Raw genomic sequence first — 20784 nt, forward strand, 5'->3', positions numbered from 1 at the left:
ACAGTCGCTGTGGCCCATCAACAACCTTTGGCTGCTGCTGCCGTTGCTGCTGCCCAGTTGGTTTGTTGGCCCGATCTGCCCACCTAAGAAAATGAAAATGAAAAAAAAACGAAGAAAAAAAAGTTGACTTGTTTGGCTACACTCCACTTGTGACTTTGGCTTTGATTTTGGTAGCTACCAACTACGAGTATTTAATGATTTCGTATTGTTGTTGTTCTTGTTGTTGTTGTTTGCTGACTGGCTGAATCGAGAGTTGACCGGAGCACCAACAACCAACAATTACGCTTAATGCCAAACATCCTCTGCTGCGGTGGCTGTGGTTTGATCTTGTTACGCATGGAGTACAGCTAAGGCACCACTAAGGTGGGCTCAACCACCCCCCCCCCCTGTTACCACCGCCCCCTCGCAACAGTGAAGGGCTGAGCCAGTGCATGCGCCAACAACACAAGTTGGCTAGACAAGTTTGGTTTGGCCAACAACAGCAACAACAACAACAATGGTTTGAGCACGTGCACTGGCCAAAAGGGTGTTGGAAATTGGCCGTTTGGTTTGTGGAATTTGGAGCAAGTTTAGTTTAGTAGTTGATTGATTCTAACAATGGGGTAAACGCTTCGCGCTGTCTTAAACAAAAAGCTGGCCTATTCTATTAGATGGTTTAGTAAATTACACAAAAGCCACCCTCAAGGCCCATCAAAACTTGACTTGACTCGTTCTGTGTCGAGTCTCTCGCGGCTCTGGCAATAAATAAGATTTTTCTTTTCTTTTTTTCACAGCTACTGCTCGGGGCCATTATGAAGTCGTGCTACAATGGTAGTGGCAGTAAAAAAAACAGCTAAATAAATAACAATTTATAGCAATAGGGAGGGAGATTGACATGAAATACAAATATAGAAATACATTTGTCGACCTGCAATTTGACCTAGAAATATGTTGCATATTAATTGACTGATGGAGTGAACTATTTTTGCTAGCATATTAGGATCTTTGGCCCATTGTACATGATATTAAATCTTGAGGTCAAATTATTAGCAAATTTGATGTGACCCAACGGGCAGCAGCAGCAGCAGCAGCAGCAGCAGCAAGAGCAAACTTGGCATCAACTGCAGCCAGGCAACTTGGAGACCCCAAGAAAACCCTTGCAAGAACCTCGTCTGTGGATCGCTGTTAATTTTCTGCGGCAGCATCACGAGAGGCAGTGTTCGCTGTTGAGTTCGACTAAGACACATAATCAGTTTATTTTAGTTGCCTTTTGTTTTGTTTTGCTTCTTCCACAAAAAGGGGCAAAATGGAGAAGCAACAGCAGCAACAGCAGCAACAGCAGCAGCAGCAGCAGCAGCAGCAGAAAGTGCCCCGGGTTACACGCCAAAGATACAATTTTAGATTATATGCCTCAACTGTGCGCATGCGCATAATAATAATGCATGCAACGAGCTGCGAGAGCTGCAACACGGCCGTTGCAAAAGAGGGTTAGGCAGGGGGGAGGGGAGGCAAGGCAAGCCACAAACGACGACGAGTAGCCAATTGGGAGAGACGCTCGAAGACGCTCAGCTTCAAGCCGGGCTTCCTGTTTGGGGTTTTGGGGTAGAGTTTTGGCTTGCTCGCAGGGGCGAGCAACAGCAACAACAACAACAGCAAAAAAGGCGTGCAACTGGGTATAATCATCATCAGCTTTGATAACACACCACGAGCGACGTCGACGCCGCTGTCGACCTGCCTGGACCGATCCATTGTTTTTTTTCTTCTCGTTTTTTTGCTTTTTTTTATATTTTGGTTAACGTGAAGCGGAGACCCCGAACCCGAACCCGACCCCGAACCCGACCCCGAACCTCAGGCATGATCTCTTGCTGCTTGGCATTTGACTTTCGGTCTCGGACTTGCTTTTGATATCAATACCCTGTAAATGGCAAAGGTAGATGGAGGTTGAGGGAATGCATGTAACAACATGCCAATAACTCAGACGATAAGTTATTTATATATATCTTCTTGATCTGAACAATAAGAGTAGTCAATATACAAACACAACTCTGTCTATATCAATTTAGCAACTCAGTCTCAGACAGCTGCCAAAAGCTTATTTGATTGTTGTTCACAGCTGAGTTTAGCTTTAAGTTTATGGGCAGAAAAAGCAGATCAATAAAACATATATATAAATACAGTTATATGCTCAGTGGGTATCCAAGAGTCAGTGCCACTTGACAAGCTCACTTTTACTTATTGTTGTTGCTTCCAGTCATGAGCTGTTGCTGCCTGACTTGGTTTTTGCTGCTGCTGTTGCTGTTGCTGCTGCTGCTGCTGCTGCTGTTGCTGCTGCTGCTGCTGTTGCTGTTGCTGTCAGTTAAATAGCAGCTTTGGTGCGCCGTGTTGGCCACCTCTTAACCTTCGCTGCATATAACCTCTGCACCAGCATGCGGCAACTGCAACTTGCAATGGCCTGCAGCAAACAGTTGATGCAGCAGCAGCAGCAGCAGCAGCAGCAGCAGCAGCAACATTCTCGTCGTCGATTGCAATCATTCGCTTTCGTGCTGTGATTTTTGCCCCCAAAAGTTTGCCAAGTTCTTCAATGTAGGTGATTGTTCTAACTGCGCAACTGCCTGCTCTCTGTTGGCCATGGCCAACATCATCAAACAGACGACATCATTATCGTGCAACAATATCAAAAAAACAAAAAAAAAAACAAAAAAAAAAGGCAACCAACAAAACCAAGAGGGATCCAGCAGGGAACAGCAAAGAAATTGCTTGTCGTTGCCGATTTTTGTAGGCGGCCTCCAGCAGCAAAAACAGCAACAACAACAGCAACAACAACGACGAAGAGTTGCCAATATATTGAAATATGGCGGTAAGCGGGCAATTTAAATGTTCGCTCTCCACACACCCCCCAACCACCCACCGCCGTGCCGTGTGGCCATCCGTTCGCTGGCACGGAATGTGGTTTTAAGTAATTCATGGATTAATGGCTAGCATATTGCTCTGGCCCCGATGCATCCCGGCTACCATTGGATCCCAAACCATGCAACCAAAGTGACTGACTGAGAGTGAATGGTGGTCGTGTCTATGTCTGTGCCTGCATCCCAAGTCTGTTGGGGCTGCGACTGTTGCTGTTGGTGCTGGTGGTGGTGGTGCTGCTGCTGCCGTGGCAAGAGTAGGAGTTGCATGTTTAGCACGTGCCTCAGTTGTTGTTGCCTGTTGCCTGTTGTTGATGCCTGTTGCCTGTTGTTGTTGCCAGTTGCCTGTTGTTGTTGCCAGTTGCCTGTTGTTGTTGCCAGTTGCCTGTTGTCTCGTGTGCGGTAGTTTTGTTGCCGTTGACTATGGCTAGCTGATAATGCGTTGACCGCCAACGCCGCAAAACAACAGAAACAACAACAGCAACAACAGCAACTTGAAAAGATCGTTACGTTTATTATCATTAGGCCGGTTTGCTGGTCGGCCGGCTGATTTCTTTTGGGCCACATACATTTTCTTTGCGGCTATGAAAGTTCAGTGTTAGCTCCACAGCAGTACCGTTATTATTATGCATGAAGTAAAAACAAACGGAACTTGAGGCACTTTAATCATAACACTTAACAGATCCGCCAATCGGATTAGATCCCGCTCCCCGCGAGACCAAACCGCAAATATCCCTGAGTATAACTTGAATTAAATTCCATCTTTCATCTTTCGTCTGTTAAATTGAAATGTTTCTGATGTAAAATAGTTAAATCTTAACTGCAACTCAACTGATATATTGATAAATGGGCTGAGCAACACTTGACTCGACTCGACTCGACTGCAAACTAAATACTTGTTTAAAAAATAGAAAACAATTCAATTAACAAAAATTTGAAAATGAGAAAACAGTAAAAAAAAGAACTGGTTTGGCATATTAACAGAAAAATAGGAATTAAATTGTTTGAATGAATGGAAAAGAAGAACGCCGAGTCAGCTTCATCTTATGATCTTTATTATGTCATTAACCCATTGAAGAGGCAAGCAAGTCATAGGCATAGTCACCGTTGTGAGTGCTGTAACAAATTCGTTAAAAATGAAAGAAAACCCATTTTTCAATAGACAGAAAATGCACTTGCTGGGGCAAGTCATTTCCCGAGGCAACAACTTCCTGCAACAGGCCAAACTCATATGTGCAACAATTTGCTTTTTGTCCAAATGGCTCAAATTGCATTTTAATGCAACTTTCCAAATCAATTGAAGCACAGACAGAGAGAGAGAGAGAGTGAGAGAGAGAGAGAGAGAGAGCGAGAGAGAGACAGCATGCGCATGCGCAACGGGCCAATGAAAGAGGTAGAAAAAATAAAAAAAATAAAAATGGAAAATGCGAGAAAAATAAATAAAACTTTAGTCAGCATGTGACAGTTATGGATGGGGAAGGTCTATGCGAAAAGCCAAAGTAACGAGTCGACTGTGCGATAAAAAATCGAACTTTAATACGAATTGAGATAAACAAATAATGCACGATAGAGATGCAGATACACATGCAGATACAGATACAGATATATGTGGCAAACGGGGATGGGGACACAGATACAGATACAGATACAGATGCAGATGCAGATGCATGCGAGGCTGCTCTTTGAGACCTCTGTGCCCAGGCTCAACTGACAAGTGCGCGCCTCTACTTCATATATATATATATAGATATATCTATATGCATAGCTTGACATTTGTGCAAAATGCTGCTGCTGCTGCTGCTGATGATGATGATGATGATGATGATGATAATGACGATGCTGAGCGCTGTTTACCTTTGTGTTATGCTGAAATATGAAACTGTGCACTTAGTAATAGGGTCGACTTTGAAATGCATACGACTTGCGAGGTCCAAACTGCAATGCGGGGGCGTTAACTGTGCCGCAACATCTAGAGCTAAGGCGATCTCCACTCCACATATAACACACATATATATATATGTAGATATAGATATATATATATGTACATAAGTACAATTTAAACGAGTATGCATGCATGTGCGAGTTATGCATTTGCAGTTGCCTGCTTGACATTTATGTGAACCCAAGCAACAATAACACGTTGTGTCTTGTGCCACAGTTCAGTCTCTGCCACAGCCACAGCCTCAGTGTCTGTCTCAGTGTCTGTCTCAGTGTCTGTCCCAGTCTCTGTCGCCGAGCAGAACGTTCGACTCTCAGCTCAGCTCAGCGTTTGCGACACGACACCGTGGGCTAAAAAAGCGTACCATGATTTTGTTTCCACTTTTTTTTTGTTTTTTTCTTTTGGGGTATTATCAATTTGTCATGTGGCAAGTTGCAAGCAGCATTAATAAAGGCATTGAGCTGAGCCACATAATCAAATGTGTATTGCAGCCAACAAGTTAAGGAAATGTGAAGAGTGTAAGACTATTGCTAATAAAATGTTGCCAATAAAATGTTGAGCAGATTACAGACTTTTGCTAGTCGGATTACGATATACAAATATGGGAAATCTTTTGCATAAACCTTTCTAAATGCAAAGTTCAAGGGTAAAAATATCTCGACTTGGAAAGTAAATCGCGCAATTGATTTACGTTATTAAAATCGCTGTGAAATATTTAGGGTATTTGCGATTCGTTGAACTAGAAAAAGTTGGCTATTTTGCTGTTGTGTTTGGATTTTGGTTTTCGGAGTTCGAGTTCGAGTCATGAATCTTATGACGCCTACGTGTGCTTTTGGCATTTGGCATGTCAAATACAATAAGTACGACTGCGACTGCGACGGAGACGGCGACAACGACTGCGACTGCGACGGCGACAACGACTGCGACGACGACTGCGACTGAGACGGCCTGATGGCGACGTGTACACGTAAAGTACTTGGCCCGAGCCGCGAGACCCGAAACACCCCGAACACCAAAGATGGAGATACTACGAGCCCAAGACAAACAAGCCAGCAAATAGCTATGAGAAGCCAGTGCAGGGCCAGGCCAGGCCAGCAAGGGAGACACGGGCAGCAGACAGAGTTCCGCGTTGGTTGCCGTTTTTTTTTATTTTTCTCTCTTTTTTTTGACAGCTTTGTTGTTGAGGTTCAGAGCTTGTAGCTTGTGTCTGGGGGCTTGGGAAACATTCCTGAATGTCATCACACACACAATCACACAACTGCTGCTGCTGCTGCAAAAAAAAAAAACTAATTCGGGCCATTTAGGGCAAGCAAGTTCAAAGCTTAAGCATTGAAGTGGCTGTAGAAAATGTTGGACCATTGAGGTGGGAAATTATTATAGTATTACATTTTGATTAAGTACACAAGTAGACAAGAATTCACATGATAGATAAGTGTGACTAATGGCCAAAAACGCGCAACAACAAAAAATGAACGAAATAATGGGCAAAGAGCACAATTCAAGGCGCAAACAGTTGTTGCTAAAGAGCTGACTATTGCTCGAAATTAAAGAGATTTAATAAGTTTCAACGAATTATTATTAAAATTGAAGCAAGCTCGAAAGTAAATATTAAATATTCTTAATGATTTTACAGTTTACATATATATATTTGTGTATATAGATTTTACTTGAAAATGCCAATATTATTTGCCTAATACAAATTTATTTATAATTAGATTCGAATTTATTTCAATAGACAATTATTATAAATGATAGATAAATGTCACCTTTAGGCAAACGGGCAACTTGCTGTCTCAATGCATATTTCAAGGCAGAAGACACAAAACTGAATCGCTGGCAATTTAGCAAACAAATTCCAAAACCTACAAAACCTGTGATAGACAGACAGAGAGAGAGAGAGAGAGAGACAGAGAAAGGTAGAAAGAACTTATTGGCTTGCAGCTGCAGATGCTGCTGCGATCACGCATCAAAATTATTATTGTGCCTTAATATAGCCATGAATCAATGCATTTAAAATGCAAAAAAAAAAAAAAGAGAAAGAAAATACATATAAAAAAGGTTGCATCCTGCTGGCATAGACCTGAGCTGAGCAGAGCTGTGCTGTGTGTGTGTGTGTGTGTGTGTGCCGAGCTGCTGATGGTCAACTTTAGTTATAACTTCATCTGCATTTGGAACACGAACGTGGCGATAATAAACCGTCGCATTGAGCCACCCATGCGTGGTCTCCGTCGCAGTTGCAGTCTCCTCGTTCAGCCACTCGAGACTCAAGATCATTTCAACTTATGGTTATATCTAGTTGTGTACTAGCCTGTGTGTGTGTGTGTGTGTTTGTGTGTTTGTGTGTGCTGCCTTTCAGTGCATGCCAATCTGTGACCAAAGTCTGAGCAATATCAATAACACTTGCCAGCCGCTCTTTGGGCCCAAATGCAACATGATGCGACAAGCGCAGACCCCAGATACGAGACTCGAGACTGGAGACTCGAGACCCGAGACCCAGACCGAGACTGAGACCCAAGCTTAGGTCCAGGCTCTAAGCTCGGCCAATGTCACTGAACCAGTTCTCAATGTCTTTATGCACACACACACACATTTATCTATATATATATGTTATATATGTAATATATATCTATTGGGATTGTTCAGCAACCTCTGCACTAAATATTTACAGCCTCCGCAATATCTCAAAAGCAGCAGACAGACAACGACAAAGTTTCATCTAACGTGCGCCCGATCAGGGACTTTGGCGAACAAGTTCAACTGCCACAACAGCCACAAAAGGTGTCTTTTGCGAGCAGCCACAAAAAGAGCAACAAGTTGAAAAAGAAGAAGACAAAGACGAAGACGAAGCAGAAACTGGCCAAGTGTCGTTGTGGCCATAAATTCAATTGAATATTACGCCAATTGGCTTTTTGTCTATCGCAAAAATGGGGCGGAGTTGTTGGCGCTCTCTCGCCACAAAAAAAAAAAAAGAAAAAAAGCCGAGGCGATTTGAGGAAATTGCATTACAGTTTGCCAATTGGTTGTGTGTGTGGTGTGTGTGTGGTGTGTGTGTGTGTGTGTGATAGGTAACTGGTTCGAGCATGGTTGGGGTGTGTGCTTTGATACCCTGTCCACATTCAAAATGATCAAAATAAATTTGTATCATAAAAATGTGCTTCGCTTGCAGTACGCAAAATGGAAGCATATTCGGCATAATAAATTATATATATATATATATATATGTTCTCGATCAGTCGGCCAACTCAGTCGATATAGCAAGAATGTAGAATGTAGTTGTGTCTTTAGCTTGATAAATTAAATCGATAAATATCGATTAGTTGAATTAGAGAGACCAAAGATCCCTCTTCACACCGATCTCTCAGCGAACTATATTTGAGCACTTGTCTAAAGGGTATCTGCAAGTCGTAAACTCCCGACTAGAGCACTGTTTACTTGTCTCGAACTGTTTTGGCCAAGCTAAGCAGATTGGCAGATGGCACGGTGGTGGTAAGCGGCTTTGGGCCAGCTAATTAGGCGACTTTTGACGCATCATCAAAAGGAGGAGGCAGCAGGCAATGGGCAACGGGAAGCGGGCAACGAGCAGCGTGCAACGGGCAACGTGCAACGTGCAACGTGTAAACAGCCAGGCACAGTCGAATGTGGCCGTGTTAGCGGCTAATATGCATCAAAATGTGTCAACACCTAAAGCCAACTTCATGTTAATTGTTAGCGCTATCTTTTTTCTGTTTTTTTTTTGCAAGCTGCAGTTGCAGCTAGGAGGCTGGCCAGCCAGCCAGCCAGCCAGCAGGCAGAGTCAAAGCCAGCTCTGGTTTTTGTTGTAGCCGTGTTTTCACCTCCATTAACGCGTGTAGCAGGATCTGGGGACTGGCTCTGGCTCTGGCTCTGACTCTGTGGCTTTAATGACGCCTGACGTTGACCGATCGTCGACCGCAAGCGGCTGACCGATCAAAAGTCGTTCAACTTGCCGGAACTGGTCGTAAAAGATCACATGGGCCACAACGACAACAACGACAACAACGACAACAAGAAGAAGAACAACGAGGCTAGCTATGTGGAGCAGAAGCAGAAGCAGAACCAAGCGGAGCAAACAGCCTGCCACAAGTCAGGCCAGGCTAGGCCAGTTAGTTAGATGCCGCAGCACTTGGCCGCATTCGTTGCTTTATTACCAACACTCGCAATTCGCAATTCGCATTCGCTCGCGTGGCACAAACACATAATATTAATGGCCGCCAATGGAGTTCAAATCGCCGCTGCCTGCCTGGCCATATTGCCAACAAGTTCAAAATGCAGACACATAGTTAATCTTGCGTCGGCTGACAGCAGGCTTGAATGCAAAGAACTGTAATGCATGACTCTCTCGCCAAGTGCCAAGTGGCATTTGGGTAAATGAACTTTGACAGTAATGGAGGCCAGAGGATAGATGGATGGCCACATAACCATATCTAGAAGCAGCTGCATGCGATCCAATGCGATCCAATACGATACGAGTTAAGACTTTTTCAAGTTGATTTACTTAACGTTTTTTTTACGCAAAGGGGTTGGGTTTTATTCATTTGGCTTTTGCTTTTCGTCACGCGAAACTATCTTATCTTCTTGAATGTACTTCAGTGCTTATATTAGTATATTGTCCGACTTATCGCTGTGGTTTTGCAGTGATAAGTTCACTTTTGAAATACTATCCACTTGAGTTGTTCTTGCTCTTGTTCTTGTTCTTGTTGTCCAGTGTAATCGAGTAGGCTCAAAATATGAGAAACTATAATCGCCTGACTTTAAGGTTCCACATATCAATCAGCAATTATTCAAACTATAAATTCAGTTATTCTATATATTTTGAAATGTTAACCATAAATTCATAATTCATTTCGAAACTGGAAAATATAGTTTTTTTTTTCCAATAAGTTTTTTTTTTTTTTTTTTAATCGTCATTTTTGAGTTGTCAGTCACTGTTTTCTTCGAGTGTAGCGATTGTCTTGCAATTTTGTTAGCTTAAAGATTTAAAGATCAACTGATTGGTTATACACTTTGACGACATGGTAATTGGTTCTGCTCCGGTTTCTTGTGCCAGCTATCTTAATCGAGCGTGGGCTTGTATCTAGATAACATAACAGTGTTCAGCTTAGTTCAGCTCAGTTCAGTTCAGTTCAGTTCAGTTCAGTTCCGTTCCGTTCAGCAACAAGTCTGTGCACCATAAACATTAATTAGGAGTTGAGGGCGGGGCGGGGGCATGGTCGGTTTTGAGGCAATTTAGAGCAATTTGCATGTGGCACAGAAATCGAAGCTTAATCAACTGAAAGCATTTTGCTGGCTGATTCAAAATTATGTTGGTCCTTACCTGAACGTATTCGGCGCATATATCAATTCCACCCACAAAGTTGCAGACATCGTCCACCGACCAGGAGTTAACCTCTTCGCTTTGCGCCTGACACTGACGCACTGTGCCCGCTGGCGATGTTGCTGCTGTTGCTGCTGATGTTGTTGCTGATGTTGCAGTTGCTGATGTTGCTGTTGCTGCTGTTGCGTTGGCGTTGTTTTGGCCCTCGAGTGTTTCCAGTGTTGGCTTCTGCTCTGAAAGTGGCGGGGATGGTGTGCTAGTTGTTGTTGTTTGTGTTGTTCCTGCTGCTGCTGCTGCTGCTGCTATTGTTGTTGTTGTTGTTGAGTTGGCACGACGTGCCGCCAGCAAGTCCAATGTTGCCGTTGCTGCTGCTGCTGTTGTTGTAGATGATTCAGCCTTAAAACGTTTGGCGGCTGGTGGCTGTGAGCTCAAGTCGAGCGGCGCCGCCGAAGCCGCAGTTGTCGCATTGGGCGCCGCAGCACCACCAGCAGCAGCCTCCGCATTGCAACGTGGACTAGACTGACGCGAGGCGTGATGCGATTGTTGTTGCTGCTGCTGCTGTTGCAGTTGCGCCGAGTAGATTAAAGCGGGTGTAACAAATTGCGCCGCCTGCTGCAGTGCGGCATTTAAACTGGGACGCGGCGTGCTCGATGCGCTCGCATTCGGCGATGAGGCAGTCGAGCTACTACCTTTGAGATGGAACTGTTGTCGCTGCTGCTGCAGCTGCTTGCCTCGCAATATCTGCTGAATCTCAGCATCTTTTGCAGCACGCGCCTGAGAAAAACACAGAGTGAGAGAGAGAGAGAGAGGGGCAGAGTGCGAAACAGATTAGCATTTTGGGTGGTCAGCAGACAGACACTGTTTGCATTTACTTTCAAGCAATCCAGCTCTATTTTCAATTTATATACATAAATATTGTTTAAAGAAAATCGACCAATTGTTTATGATTTGCTATCTCTATATTCATATGGCTTCTGATCAGTTGTTAGCCCAGTTAGCTGCACTTACCAGCGTTAGCAGGGCCTGTGTGCTGCTCATGTCCATCATTGGGAAAATGCCACCCGAGAAGGGCAAAAAGTTGCTCATAAACGGCGAAACACTGGCGGCGGCCACAACAGCGGCCATTTGGCTCTTGGCCTGTTCCGTGGGTGATTGCGCTGCAGCTGGTGGCAGACTATTGCCTGCCACCGTTGACGTGATACCACCGGCCACGCCCACACCCACACCGACACCAACATTGCCGCCCGTCAACGCAGACTCCTTGACGTCTCGCAGGCTGATCGCCGTCGCCGACGATGAATGCTTTTTGCTTGTGCCGCTGGCATTGTTTGAGCTGCTGCCGCTGCTGCTGCTGCTGCACTTGGCAATGCTTGACTTGATGTCGCTGCGCTCCGTGCCACCGACTGTTGTTGCCGCGCCGACAGAGACACCGACGCCGCAGCCAGCGTTGCTGCTGCCGCTGCTGTCATAGTAGGAATTGCGACGCGTTGCATGATGACTGCAAAAAGGAATAAAAAAAAAAACATAATGGAAAATTCGTCGAGTTTAGAATTTAATCTTTTGGGGCGTATTCTAATCTTGTCTTGAAATGTGTGACTCATTGAAGAAGTCTTCTCCAAAAGAAGAAGACTTCTCCAAAAGAAGAAGACTTCTCCAAAAGAAGAAGACTTCTCCAAAAGAAGAAGACTTCTCCAAAAGAAGAAGACTTCTCTAAAAGAAGAAGACTGCTCCAAAGTGGAAACTCTCAAGAGCCACACCTGAAGACCGATTTCATTAGCCAAATTAGTAATGATGAAAAAGACATTTAAATTTCAGCAGCTTAGCTTCGATCTGCAAGTCAAGTTTATCTTTGGCTGGTTTAAGATAAGTCTTCTATATATTGTTATTGTTTATAACTATAGTCAGAACTGCAGATCAAAATATTCTTTGTTAGTTTCGAAAGAACATTCCAAGTTAAAAAGCTATCTATTTTTTAAAATCATTGCTTAATCATATTCTAATTATCAGTTTAAAGATATTTTCAATTCGATTAGTTTAGCTGTAGATTTAATGTTAATTTATAGGTAAATTTAAGCTAAAAGTGGTCCATTCTACATAAATTAGAAAAGCGTTTAAAAGATATATAATAACTACTTCCTAGATTGAATCGATACAAAAAGCTCAATTAAAATTGATGGAAACTAACTGCGCTGCTAAGCATGCAACTAACTCATTTGCATAGCTAATCTTAAACGGTTTGGCTGCCACTTACTCATTGGGATTGGTATTGTTGTATTTGGCTGCGAGGCAGCGCATAATATCCGAATAGTTGCGCGTTGAGAAATCTGTGGCATTTGCTGTTGCGGCACTTGTGCTTGCCGCACCAACTGGGCTGGTGACAGCGCTGCCAACGCCACTGGCAACATTGTTGGCCACACTGCTGCCGCCGCCGCCGCCACCACCGCTGCTGCTGTTGCTGTTGCCACCGATAGCATTGCGCTGACTGCTGTTGGCTGCAGCCGCCTGTTGAATGCTGTTCAACAGATTGGCGGACAAATTGTGCAGGGGCATTTGGGAGTGCGTTTGGTTGCTGGGCGGGCTCAAACGTTGTTGTTGTTGCTGCTGGTGTTGGTGAGGCGACTGTTGTTGTTGCTGTTGTTGATTGGGTGAGATGCCACCGCCGCTGCCACTGCGATATGTTGCAGATGAGGGCGTGGCGCTGCGAGATCTGCAAACAGAGAGAGAGAGAGAGAACAATTTAGATCGATAAGTTCAAGGTGAAGTTTGTGGCTGAGATCATGTTTGTGATGTATGCAAAATAAAAAAAACTAATAACTTGCCATAAATTGGCATTAAATATTTAATTAGTTGTCGCGCTTGAATGAAAAGCCAGGCGTTCGCATTCAATTGGATTATTTGTCACATTTGCCACTCCGAGAATTAATATCTAAAGACTGTCGTCCCATTTGACATGCTAATGAGCAGCTTCCGTGAGAAGTGAGTTCGAAGCGAGTTCGAAGTGAGAGCGCTCTGTGAGAGATCAGTAAACCGATCTGATCCGTGTTGACGTCTGATATTTTTAGTCATTTATTTTGTTATTGCCAAAGCCGGCTTTTAATGCGATTACGATTCACGTTGACCGTTGAGTTATAGCCAAACAAAGTTGACATGGGAAACGCCATCAGCCAACGAAGCAGGAAAGAAGCACAAACTACACACCGGCACCGGGAAGTGCCTCAAAGCAGAGACAGCTCGATGGGAAGAGATCACGGTGCGATAGATCGTAAGCAATGTGGACTTGTGCAGAGGTTAACTTCAACTCAAATACACTTTACTCAATTCAAACTGTAATTGAAAGCCGCAAATTAAGAGTGAAGAATAAGATTTGCTTCCAGCGTTGCCACACTGTCCGCAAAGCTGTCAAACTCATCATCGATAGTTCCAACTGTCAGCTACACTATCGAGCAATATGGTTATTAAATGGGTGTTCTCAACACTGGGCGAAACTTTTAAGGAACTGTGTGGAAAATTATGATAATACAAAATAAAAGCATAATTTGTTGGATCATATCTTGGCTGTTTCTTATCAAAACTTAATCAGTAATCTATCAAGGTGAAGGTATGTTATATATATATATATATATATATTTGGGCTATAAACTTGAAACAGACGCACGAGGCTATTAAATAAAATTAATTTGACTGGCATACGAAATATTTAAAATTTCAAGTCTCTTGCAGTTATAGTCTCTGAGATGGACTCGTCTGTTGAAGTTGATCAAGAATATATATGTTATATGCGATCGCAGCTGCTTCCTTCTGCCTATTACACACTTTTACACAACTTAATTATACAATTTGTAACTATTTTTAATGGGTTCAGTTAATGAATACTAAAAAAATAATTTCCGCTTGTGTCACAGAAATCTATTAATATATTTTGCCAACAAATCACTCACAAAACTGTTTACAAATCGAATACTTTGCATCAGTATAAACACTGAATTTGAGATTTGATTGTCATAAAAATAAGCCATATCTTAACTGCAGACAATGTTCATTTATCTAAAGCAACTGATATATTTAAATATATATTTGTTGTTTGTTTGTTGGACTCTTGCAACTTGCGCAGGTGTTTGGGGGGTGGGGGCAAATGTGTAGCATTTGCAACAAGCTTCTAACGTGGCCATAACTCAAACATGCCACCAACATGGCCCCATGCCTAAAGTCACAGCTAGCCCCAGACTCAGACCCAGGCAGGCCCAGGCCCAGGCCCAGCGCTAGCCCCCCAAATCGCAGTCGCCAGTCTTCGCCAATCCGACCACGAGCCATGGCTAATAATCAGCAATGGGTCAGCTACACTACCACATCCCCAACTCCTGCCCCTCCACCCCCCAACCACCCTCGAAGGCTGCCGCTATGTTTGGCAGCTGCAAGTGCTTGGCATGCAAGTGAACCAGGTTCTGTGCATGGTTTGCTGGAGCAGGGGGCAGCGAGTGGTGGCAAATGGGGCAATGGCATTGGTTGCTTGCCTCTCAACTCGTGCTGCACGTCGTCGCTCATTTCGTGTTGGCTGCTGCTGCTGTTGCTGCTGCTGTTGTTGCTGTTGTTGCTGTTGTTGCTGTTGCTGATGCTGCCTGCACAAATGTATATATAAAGCAGCCAGGCAGTTGTTGTTGTTGTTGTCGCTGCTGGCTTTTTACAGCCATTGATTTATCGTGATCTGTTTGGCTGTCGATTTTATGTTGCTGCTGCTGCTGCTGCTGCTGCACCACAACAAACAACTGCAACATTTGTATACTCAGACTATAAAGAGTATTTAAATTTTGTTACAACGTATGTCCGTACTACGAAAAAACAATAGAGATAACTTTATAGCCATTGGCACTACTGAGTAGAACTAAAAACCATCTTTTTTTCTTGCTGCTTTATATTTTATCTGTAGTTTAACCTTCAACCGATTTCTGCCTAATTCAACTCGTCAGCGAACTAAAAATATTGCTGTTCTTTTTCTTTTTTTGGGACTTATCTGTCAGCCATCTTTTATTAATGTTATTGTTTTTTGAATCGTGTGATATGATTCATATCAAGGGCATTTCAGCTTCGGTAAGATAGTCTTACCTATTTTTGGTATTTTACTACAATGTATATTAGCTGTTGTCTGGCGTTTTGTGTCGTTTTCCTTTTGTTTTTCTGTATACCCTTGCCGAGGCTATTATAATTTTGTCATCAAGTTTAGACATTTTTGTACTCAGCTTTGAAGCTAACTTTTTGAAACTTGGTTTATAACTGGGACCGAACCAATATGTTATATAGCTGCCATAGAAACAATCAGTGGAAAGATTTGGTGCTGTACTAAAAGAATTAGTTTTTACTCAGAAAATATGTTGGTTTTTAAGTTGCGCCTAATTCAAAAAATACAAAATAATCAAGTCATAGGAACAATCGGTCGAAAGATGAATTTAAAGTTGTGGGAAATATTTATAAATTATTGCTTCTGATATAATAGAACAATACAAATGATTTACATTCAGTTGAAAGCCAAAAGAGAACAATATTGGCTTAAATCGAGTGTGAAAAAGAACCAAATTTAACTAATTCAAACTAATTTAGATGTTAGCAAGGGTATATCATATTCGGCTGGCCTATAATAATCATTCTTTGTGTTTTTTTTTTATTGTTGATATTTTTTGTTTGTTAAAAATGTTGATTATTGCAAATTGCTTTGGCGATTGGCAGCAGCTACTTGGTTGTTGTTGTTGTTGTTGTAGTCTGGTTTTCCTTGTTCTTAGCAATTGTTAAAATTGTTAATGGCGCGATTATGTTGCCAGATCTGCAAATTCCCTGCCCTGCCCAATCATACATAGCCCGGCTACTGTCGCGATCTATTGCAATCGCCTTCTGCTCAGGTGTGTCTGTGTGTGTGTGTGTGTGTGTGAGTGTTTCTAAATATTCTGATCTATGGCATGCCTAATTGGCTTTGGGGCTGGGTCAGTGGCGACTCCATCGATTGGACAGACACACATATGCTAATGGTGTCTATTGTTACGCCTACGCCTGCTGAAATATATAATTTTAAAGCCAAAAACTAGAGAACAAAACCAAAACAAAACCGCGAAAAGTCATAAAATAAAAGCCTATGAATTTGCATATCTTGACAATCAAAAAATTTGTATCAATGAATGACGCACAAATTGGCGATACGACAAAATAAAAAAAAAATATATTAAAAAAAAAACCCCAAACACAATGGGAATAAAAAAAAACATTTGGTTGTATCTAAATAGCTAAAAACAGCAATAAGAAAAACAACATAAAAATATATTCACACAAAAAGAGTTTGTCAAAAAGTTGAATAGCATTTTGATGATTTTTTTTTTTTTTTTTTTTTTGCTGCGTGTTTGAAATAATGTAATAAACTTGTATTAAAAGACGTAACGCATAAATTTTGAAAGCATTAAAATCAAATATGTATTAATGAGACAGATTTAAGAGCCAACTTGAACTTGACAGCAACTACTTACACACACACACACAAACAACATAGTTGCTTGGAATTATCATTATCAAAATTTGAACCAAGATCTGAAGAGCCTCTCCTTAACTTGACTAGCAACAACTAGGCGTCGTTTATATTTAGACACTTAAGGTTAAGAGTTAACTCGAGTGCGCCTTGAAATTGAGCTGTTCTTGAGCTGCTTATACGCAAATCAGCTTTGTATTTCACTCGTTATTCACAACTGCCTCAGTTTATCATACAATGATTAGAAAAGCATATTTCCCTTTTTTTTATTATTTAAAATTGTCATATAATCTGGTTATATATGGTTGCAACTCTTAATTTGAAGTCATGTAATCAGGTATTTATCAATTAACCACACAAGATAAGAAAACATCCATAAACAACTCGTCGGCTCAAAATCGTGGACAGCTCGTTAAAAAGCCATATACCACGGAGTTAATCAGGCCCAGTATTCGTGATGTTTAAGTCATTAGTTTCGAAAGCTGAACACAGAATTCGTTTTGTCTCGTTTTAAATTAAATATGTATTTATAAATTTATTAAATGGTATTTATTTATCTAACTGATAACTTTTCCCACATAATTAATAATATAACAAGAAAATAAATAAACAAAAAACCAGCAGGTGTTTTGTCTTTCGCTTTGGGTGCCTCATTAGCAACTCAATTAAATCCAGCATTTTGAGTTGGCCAACGTCAGAATAAAAGACCACCCTATAAGAGCGAATTAAGAAGATGCAAAAGATACAAACCTTAACATAAACCGTCATAACAAGCATAACAACGCGACCAAGATTTAGGCACACACCTCAGGTGGCGATAGATTTGGACAGCGTGTCTCATTAATATTAATAAGCCGATAAGCCAGGCCACAACAAGCGACTAGGCCACAAATGTAAATGGCTTTTAGCCGAGTATCTATATCTGTAAATATATATGTATCTGTATCTATATCTCAATCTGTGAATGTAATCTGTATCTGTCGCTCCATTTGTAGGGATGGGCTTAGCCATGGTTGCCAGTCGTTCTTTAAATTGCTTATTAAGATCTGAAGATGAATTTAATTTGAACTCTGATAATTTGTCGATATTAGTAAATTTAAATGTTAATGGTAATCTATGCCTCGACTTTAACGCCATTAATAAAGTTGTGCCTGTTTTAGACATATATTTTTTTGTTCATTTTATTGGCTTTTGTTTATGTTGAATGGTTTTTTGTTTTTGTTATTTTTTTGTTGTTGTTTGGCCGCAGGCGTTGAGTTTATTAATTTGTTTTATATTTAAATTTCGACTTTTCTGCGTTTTCCTTTGGCCTATTCGCCTTTTGTTGTTGTGGTTGTTGTATCTTTTTGACAGCAGAAGCGTGCGCCTTGTGTTTAAGCGTTTTGATTAATTTGCTGTCTTTTGGGCCATTACAAACAGTAGCCAAAAAATACAAAAAACAAAAAAAAAAACCGATGTCGATTTCGATATGATATGATTTTTGTTTTTTTTTTTTTTCATTTCGTAGCATTAATTTGTTAAAATGTTAATTAATTTGTCAGGCGAGGCGACAGCTCAACAAATAATTCAATGAGCAAATGAGTTTCACAGCGGCTAATCGCTTAGCGGAATGGTTTTTGGGGCAGGGCATAGTGAAATTTAACACTTTGACAAAATTGACATGTCTTTGATAATTCTAGAAAATTTCAAATAACAACACTAAAAAATGTATCTCAATAAAACGAAAAGACAAAATTATGAAACAAGTGGGTCACATAAATTCGAGAATCGTTTTTTATATTTCGTGACCAGGATTCAGGCAAGACTTTTGAGCAGCTGCGTCGCGAATACTTTCACAAAATGTCCTGTAACAGGTGGCAAATCTAAGTAAATCCACGCCCAAAAGGTCAGGCAACTAGCTCAATGGAAAGGTAATCGAATAAGTCTAATAAATCACAATAAATCACAGTATTAAAAGCGGAAGCATTAGCAACTCAAAAGCAGTAAAAGAGCTTAATATTTAAATGCACTCAAAAAATTATTGTAGCCTTTGAATTTGAGTTGCATTTCAAGAAATAAATTGAGTACTGCTTTTTGGGGATTAAGACTCAAATTATAATTATAATTTGTAAGCTTGGAGCGAAAATCGTGTTTTCTACTTTGAGTGAAGTATTTTTTTTTTAGAGGTCACAACATGATTAAAAAGATATTGCTTGTGAAAAGTTGTGGCATTAGAGTTACATATGATGGAATATTCTTGAGACTTGTAACAGAATTAGAATTCGGCACAGTGTAAGGTCAAACGAATGAAGAACAATCCATAAGCCAAAGAAAGTAAGGATTTTGAGCAGGCGCTTACCTTTCACTCCACCAAATCCCAGCTAAAGCTTAACGCAAAGTAAAACGATTAATATTGTTGCCAGATGTGTAAACTCACCTGGCAAATGCCGCTGAGACGGACAGCTCGCCGTTGTTGTTGTTGTTGCTGTTATTGTTGTTGTTGTTGCTGCTGTTGTTACTGTTGTTGCTGGCGGGACTAAGACGCTCCCGTTTCACGCTGCTGCTGCTGATGCTGAGCAACTGTTGCTGCTGATGATGATGATGATGATGATTGCTATTGCTACTGTGATTGCTGTTGTTATTATTGCTGCTATTGCTGTTGTTATTGTTGTTATTGCTGAGCATTGCATTGTTGTTGTTGTTGTTGTGCATATTGGCCATGGCCGTTGACTCCAAGAGCGCATCCTTGAGCGAATCAATCTGTGCGCCCGTCATATGCAACGGCGACAACTTCTCATGCTTCACCTTCTCCAAATACAATGCAGCATAGGCGGCGGCAGCAGCACTTGTTGCCGCCGCTGCCGCTGTTGCAGCTGCAGCTGCTGCTGTCGTTGGTACTGACGAATAGGGTGAGGCGGATGGGGAGACGGAGGCGTTGGTGGCTGCTGTTGCTGGCGTTGCTGCTGCTGCTGCTGCTGCTGCTGTGGCAGTTGTTGTTGCTGCTGTTGGGCTGCTTGCCTCGCACAGCTTCTTGGCGCTATCGATGACCCCGTAGCCGCTTAGCAGCAGCGAACGCTCGCTGAGCATTTTTGCAGTATTGTTGCCGGCGTTGAGCAACTGTTGCTGCTGCTGCTGCTGCTGCTGCTGGTGCTGTCGCAAATCGCTGGCGAGGCGCTCGAGATGTTTGCGCTTGGTGGCCGCCGCCGCGGGCAATGAATTAAATAGTTGCGCCTGCTCCTCGTTGTGGTGTTTAGTTGGTGTTGCCGTTGTCGCCTTCGCTGGCTTCTGTTGCAGTATGTCGGTGGGCGTGTTACCTGCAAATGCAACAGACCAAGAGCGTACATAAGACAGAGAGAGAGAGAGAGAGAGAGAGAGCGAGCAAGTTGGAGAGCGCAACATGTGGCAAAGGGTGAATTTATTTATTACACAATTTCCAAGTGCAATTTGATGTTTTTAATGTTGACTTGAAATGCCAAACAAATCAATTTATGAAAAATAAACAAGCCTTAGAAAGTTTTTCTAATTCTATTAAAATTGCCAATGAAAAGCAACAATAAAAATCAGATTTTTTGTAGGTCTAGTTTTAGTTTTGCAACAAGTTAGTGCAACAAGTTTAGTTCACAAAATAATACAAAATTATCGGCTTTCCAAGGAGAGGTTCAGGTCTAGGAGTAGAAATTACCCATTTGTCGAGCAGTGCCGTGCACACACAGCGCGTCAAGTGCTAACTAAATAACTCTCGCTGTTGAAAGCGGAGCTGACAACACAAAAAACGCTATCGAAGGCGAGAGTCCGAAAGCGATTCGGAGTCGAGTTGAGTCGGTTCGGGTTTGGTTTTGGTTTTGGTTGTGGTTGTGGTTGTTGTGGGTTCGCATGCAAATCGGCCAAAGGTTAAAATAACTTATAATATGTTAACAAAACCATTGACCTGCAATGTTGAACCCCTAAGCTAATTATCGGGGTGAGCGTCGGGTTCAAAGCCGGACACCATACACAGAAAATGACGACGCACCATAACAACAACAACAACAATGACAACAACAACAATGACAACAACATTTGGCACAGATACGGAAGCGGTTCGAATCGCAAATCTAAAATTAAGTCACTGTGCATTATTCATTCATACATAACATAATTCTAATTTGAT

The 20784-nt window shown here is 41.9% G+C and overlaps 1 protein-coding gene across 1 annotated transcript in view; it reads right to left on the reverse strand.

Moving 5' to 3' along the window:
- LOC6562676 (serine-rich adhesin for platelets) overlaps positions 1 to 20784 on the reverse strand; it is a 51003-nt gene that overhangs the window by 5384 nt on the left and 24835 nt on the right. Inside the window, exons 2-5 of the mRNA XM_043214732.1 lie at positions 19072 to 19948; positions 12405 to 12860; positions 11162 to 11651; positions 10154 to 10927 (exon numbers count right to left, since the gene is read on the reverse strand). Coding sequence (XP_043070667.1) covers positions 10154 to 10927; positions 11162 to 11651; positions 12405 to 12860; positions 19072 to 19948 — 2597 coding nt within the window. The remainder of the gene's footprint in view (positions 1 to 10153; positions 10928 to 11161; positions 11652 to 12404; positions 12861 to 19071; positions 19949 to 20784) is intronic.

This window comes from Drosophila grimshawi, unplaced genomic scaffold (assembly GCF_018153295.1).
Source record: "Drosophila grimshawi isolate 15287-2541.00 unplaced genomic scaffold, ASM1815329v1 contig_1377, whole genome shotgun sequence".
In the NCBI taxonomy this organism is placed as follows: Eukaryota; Metazoa; Arthropoda; class Insecta; order Diptera; family Drosophilidae; genus Drosophila; species Drosophila grimshawi.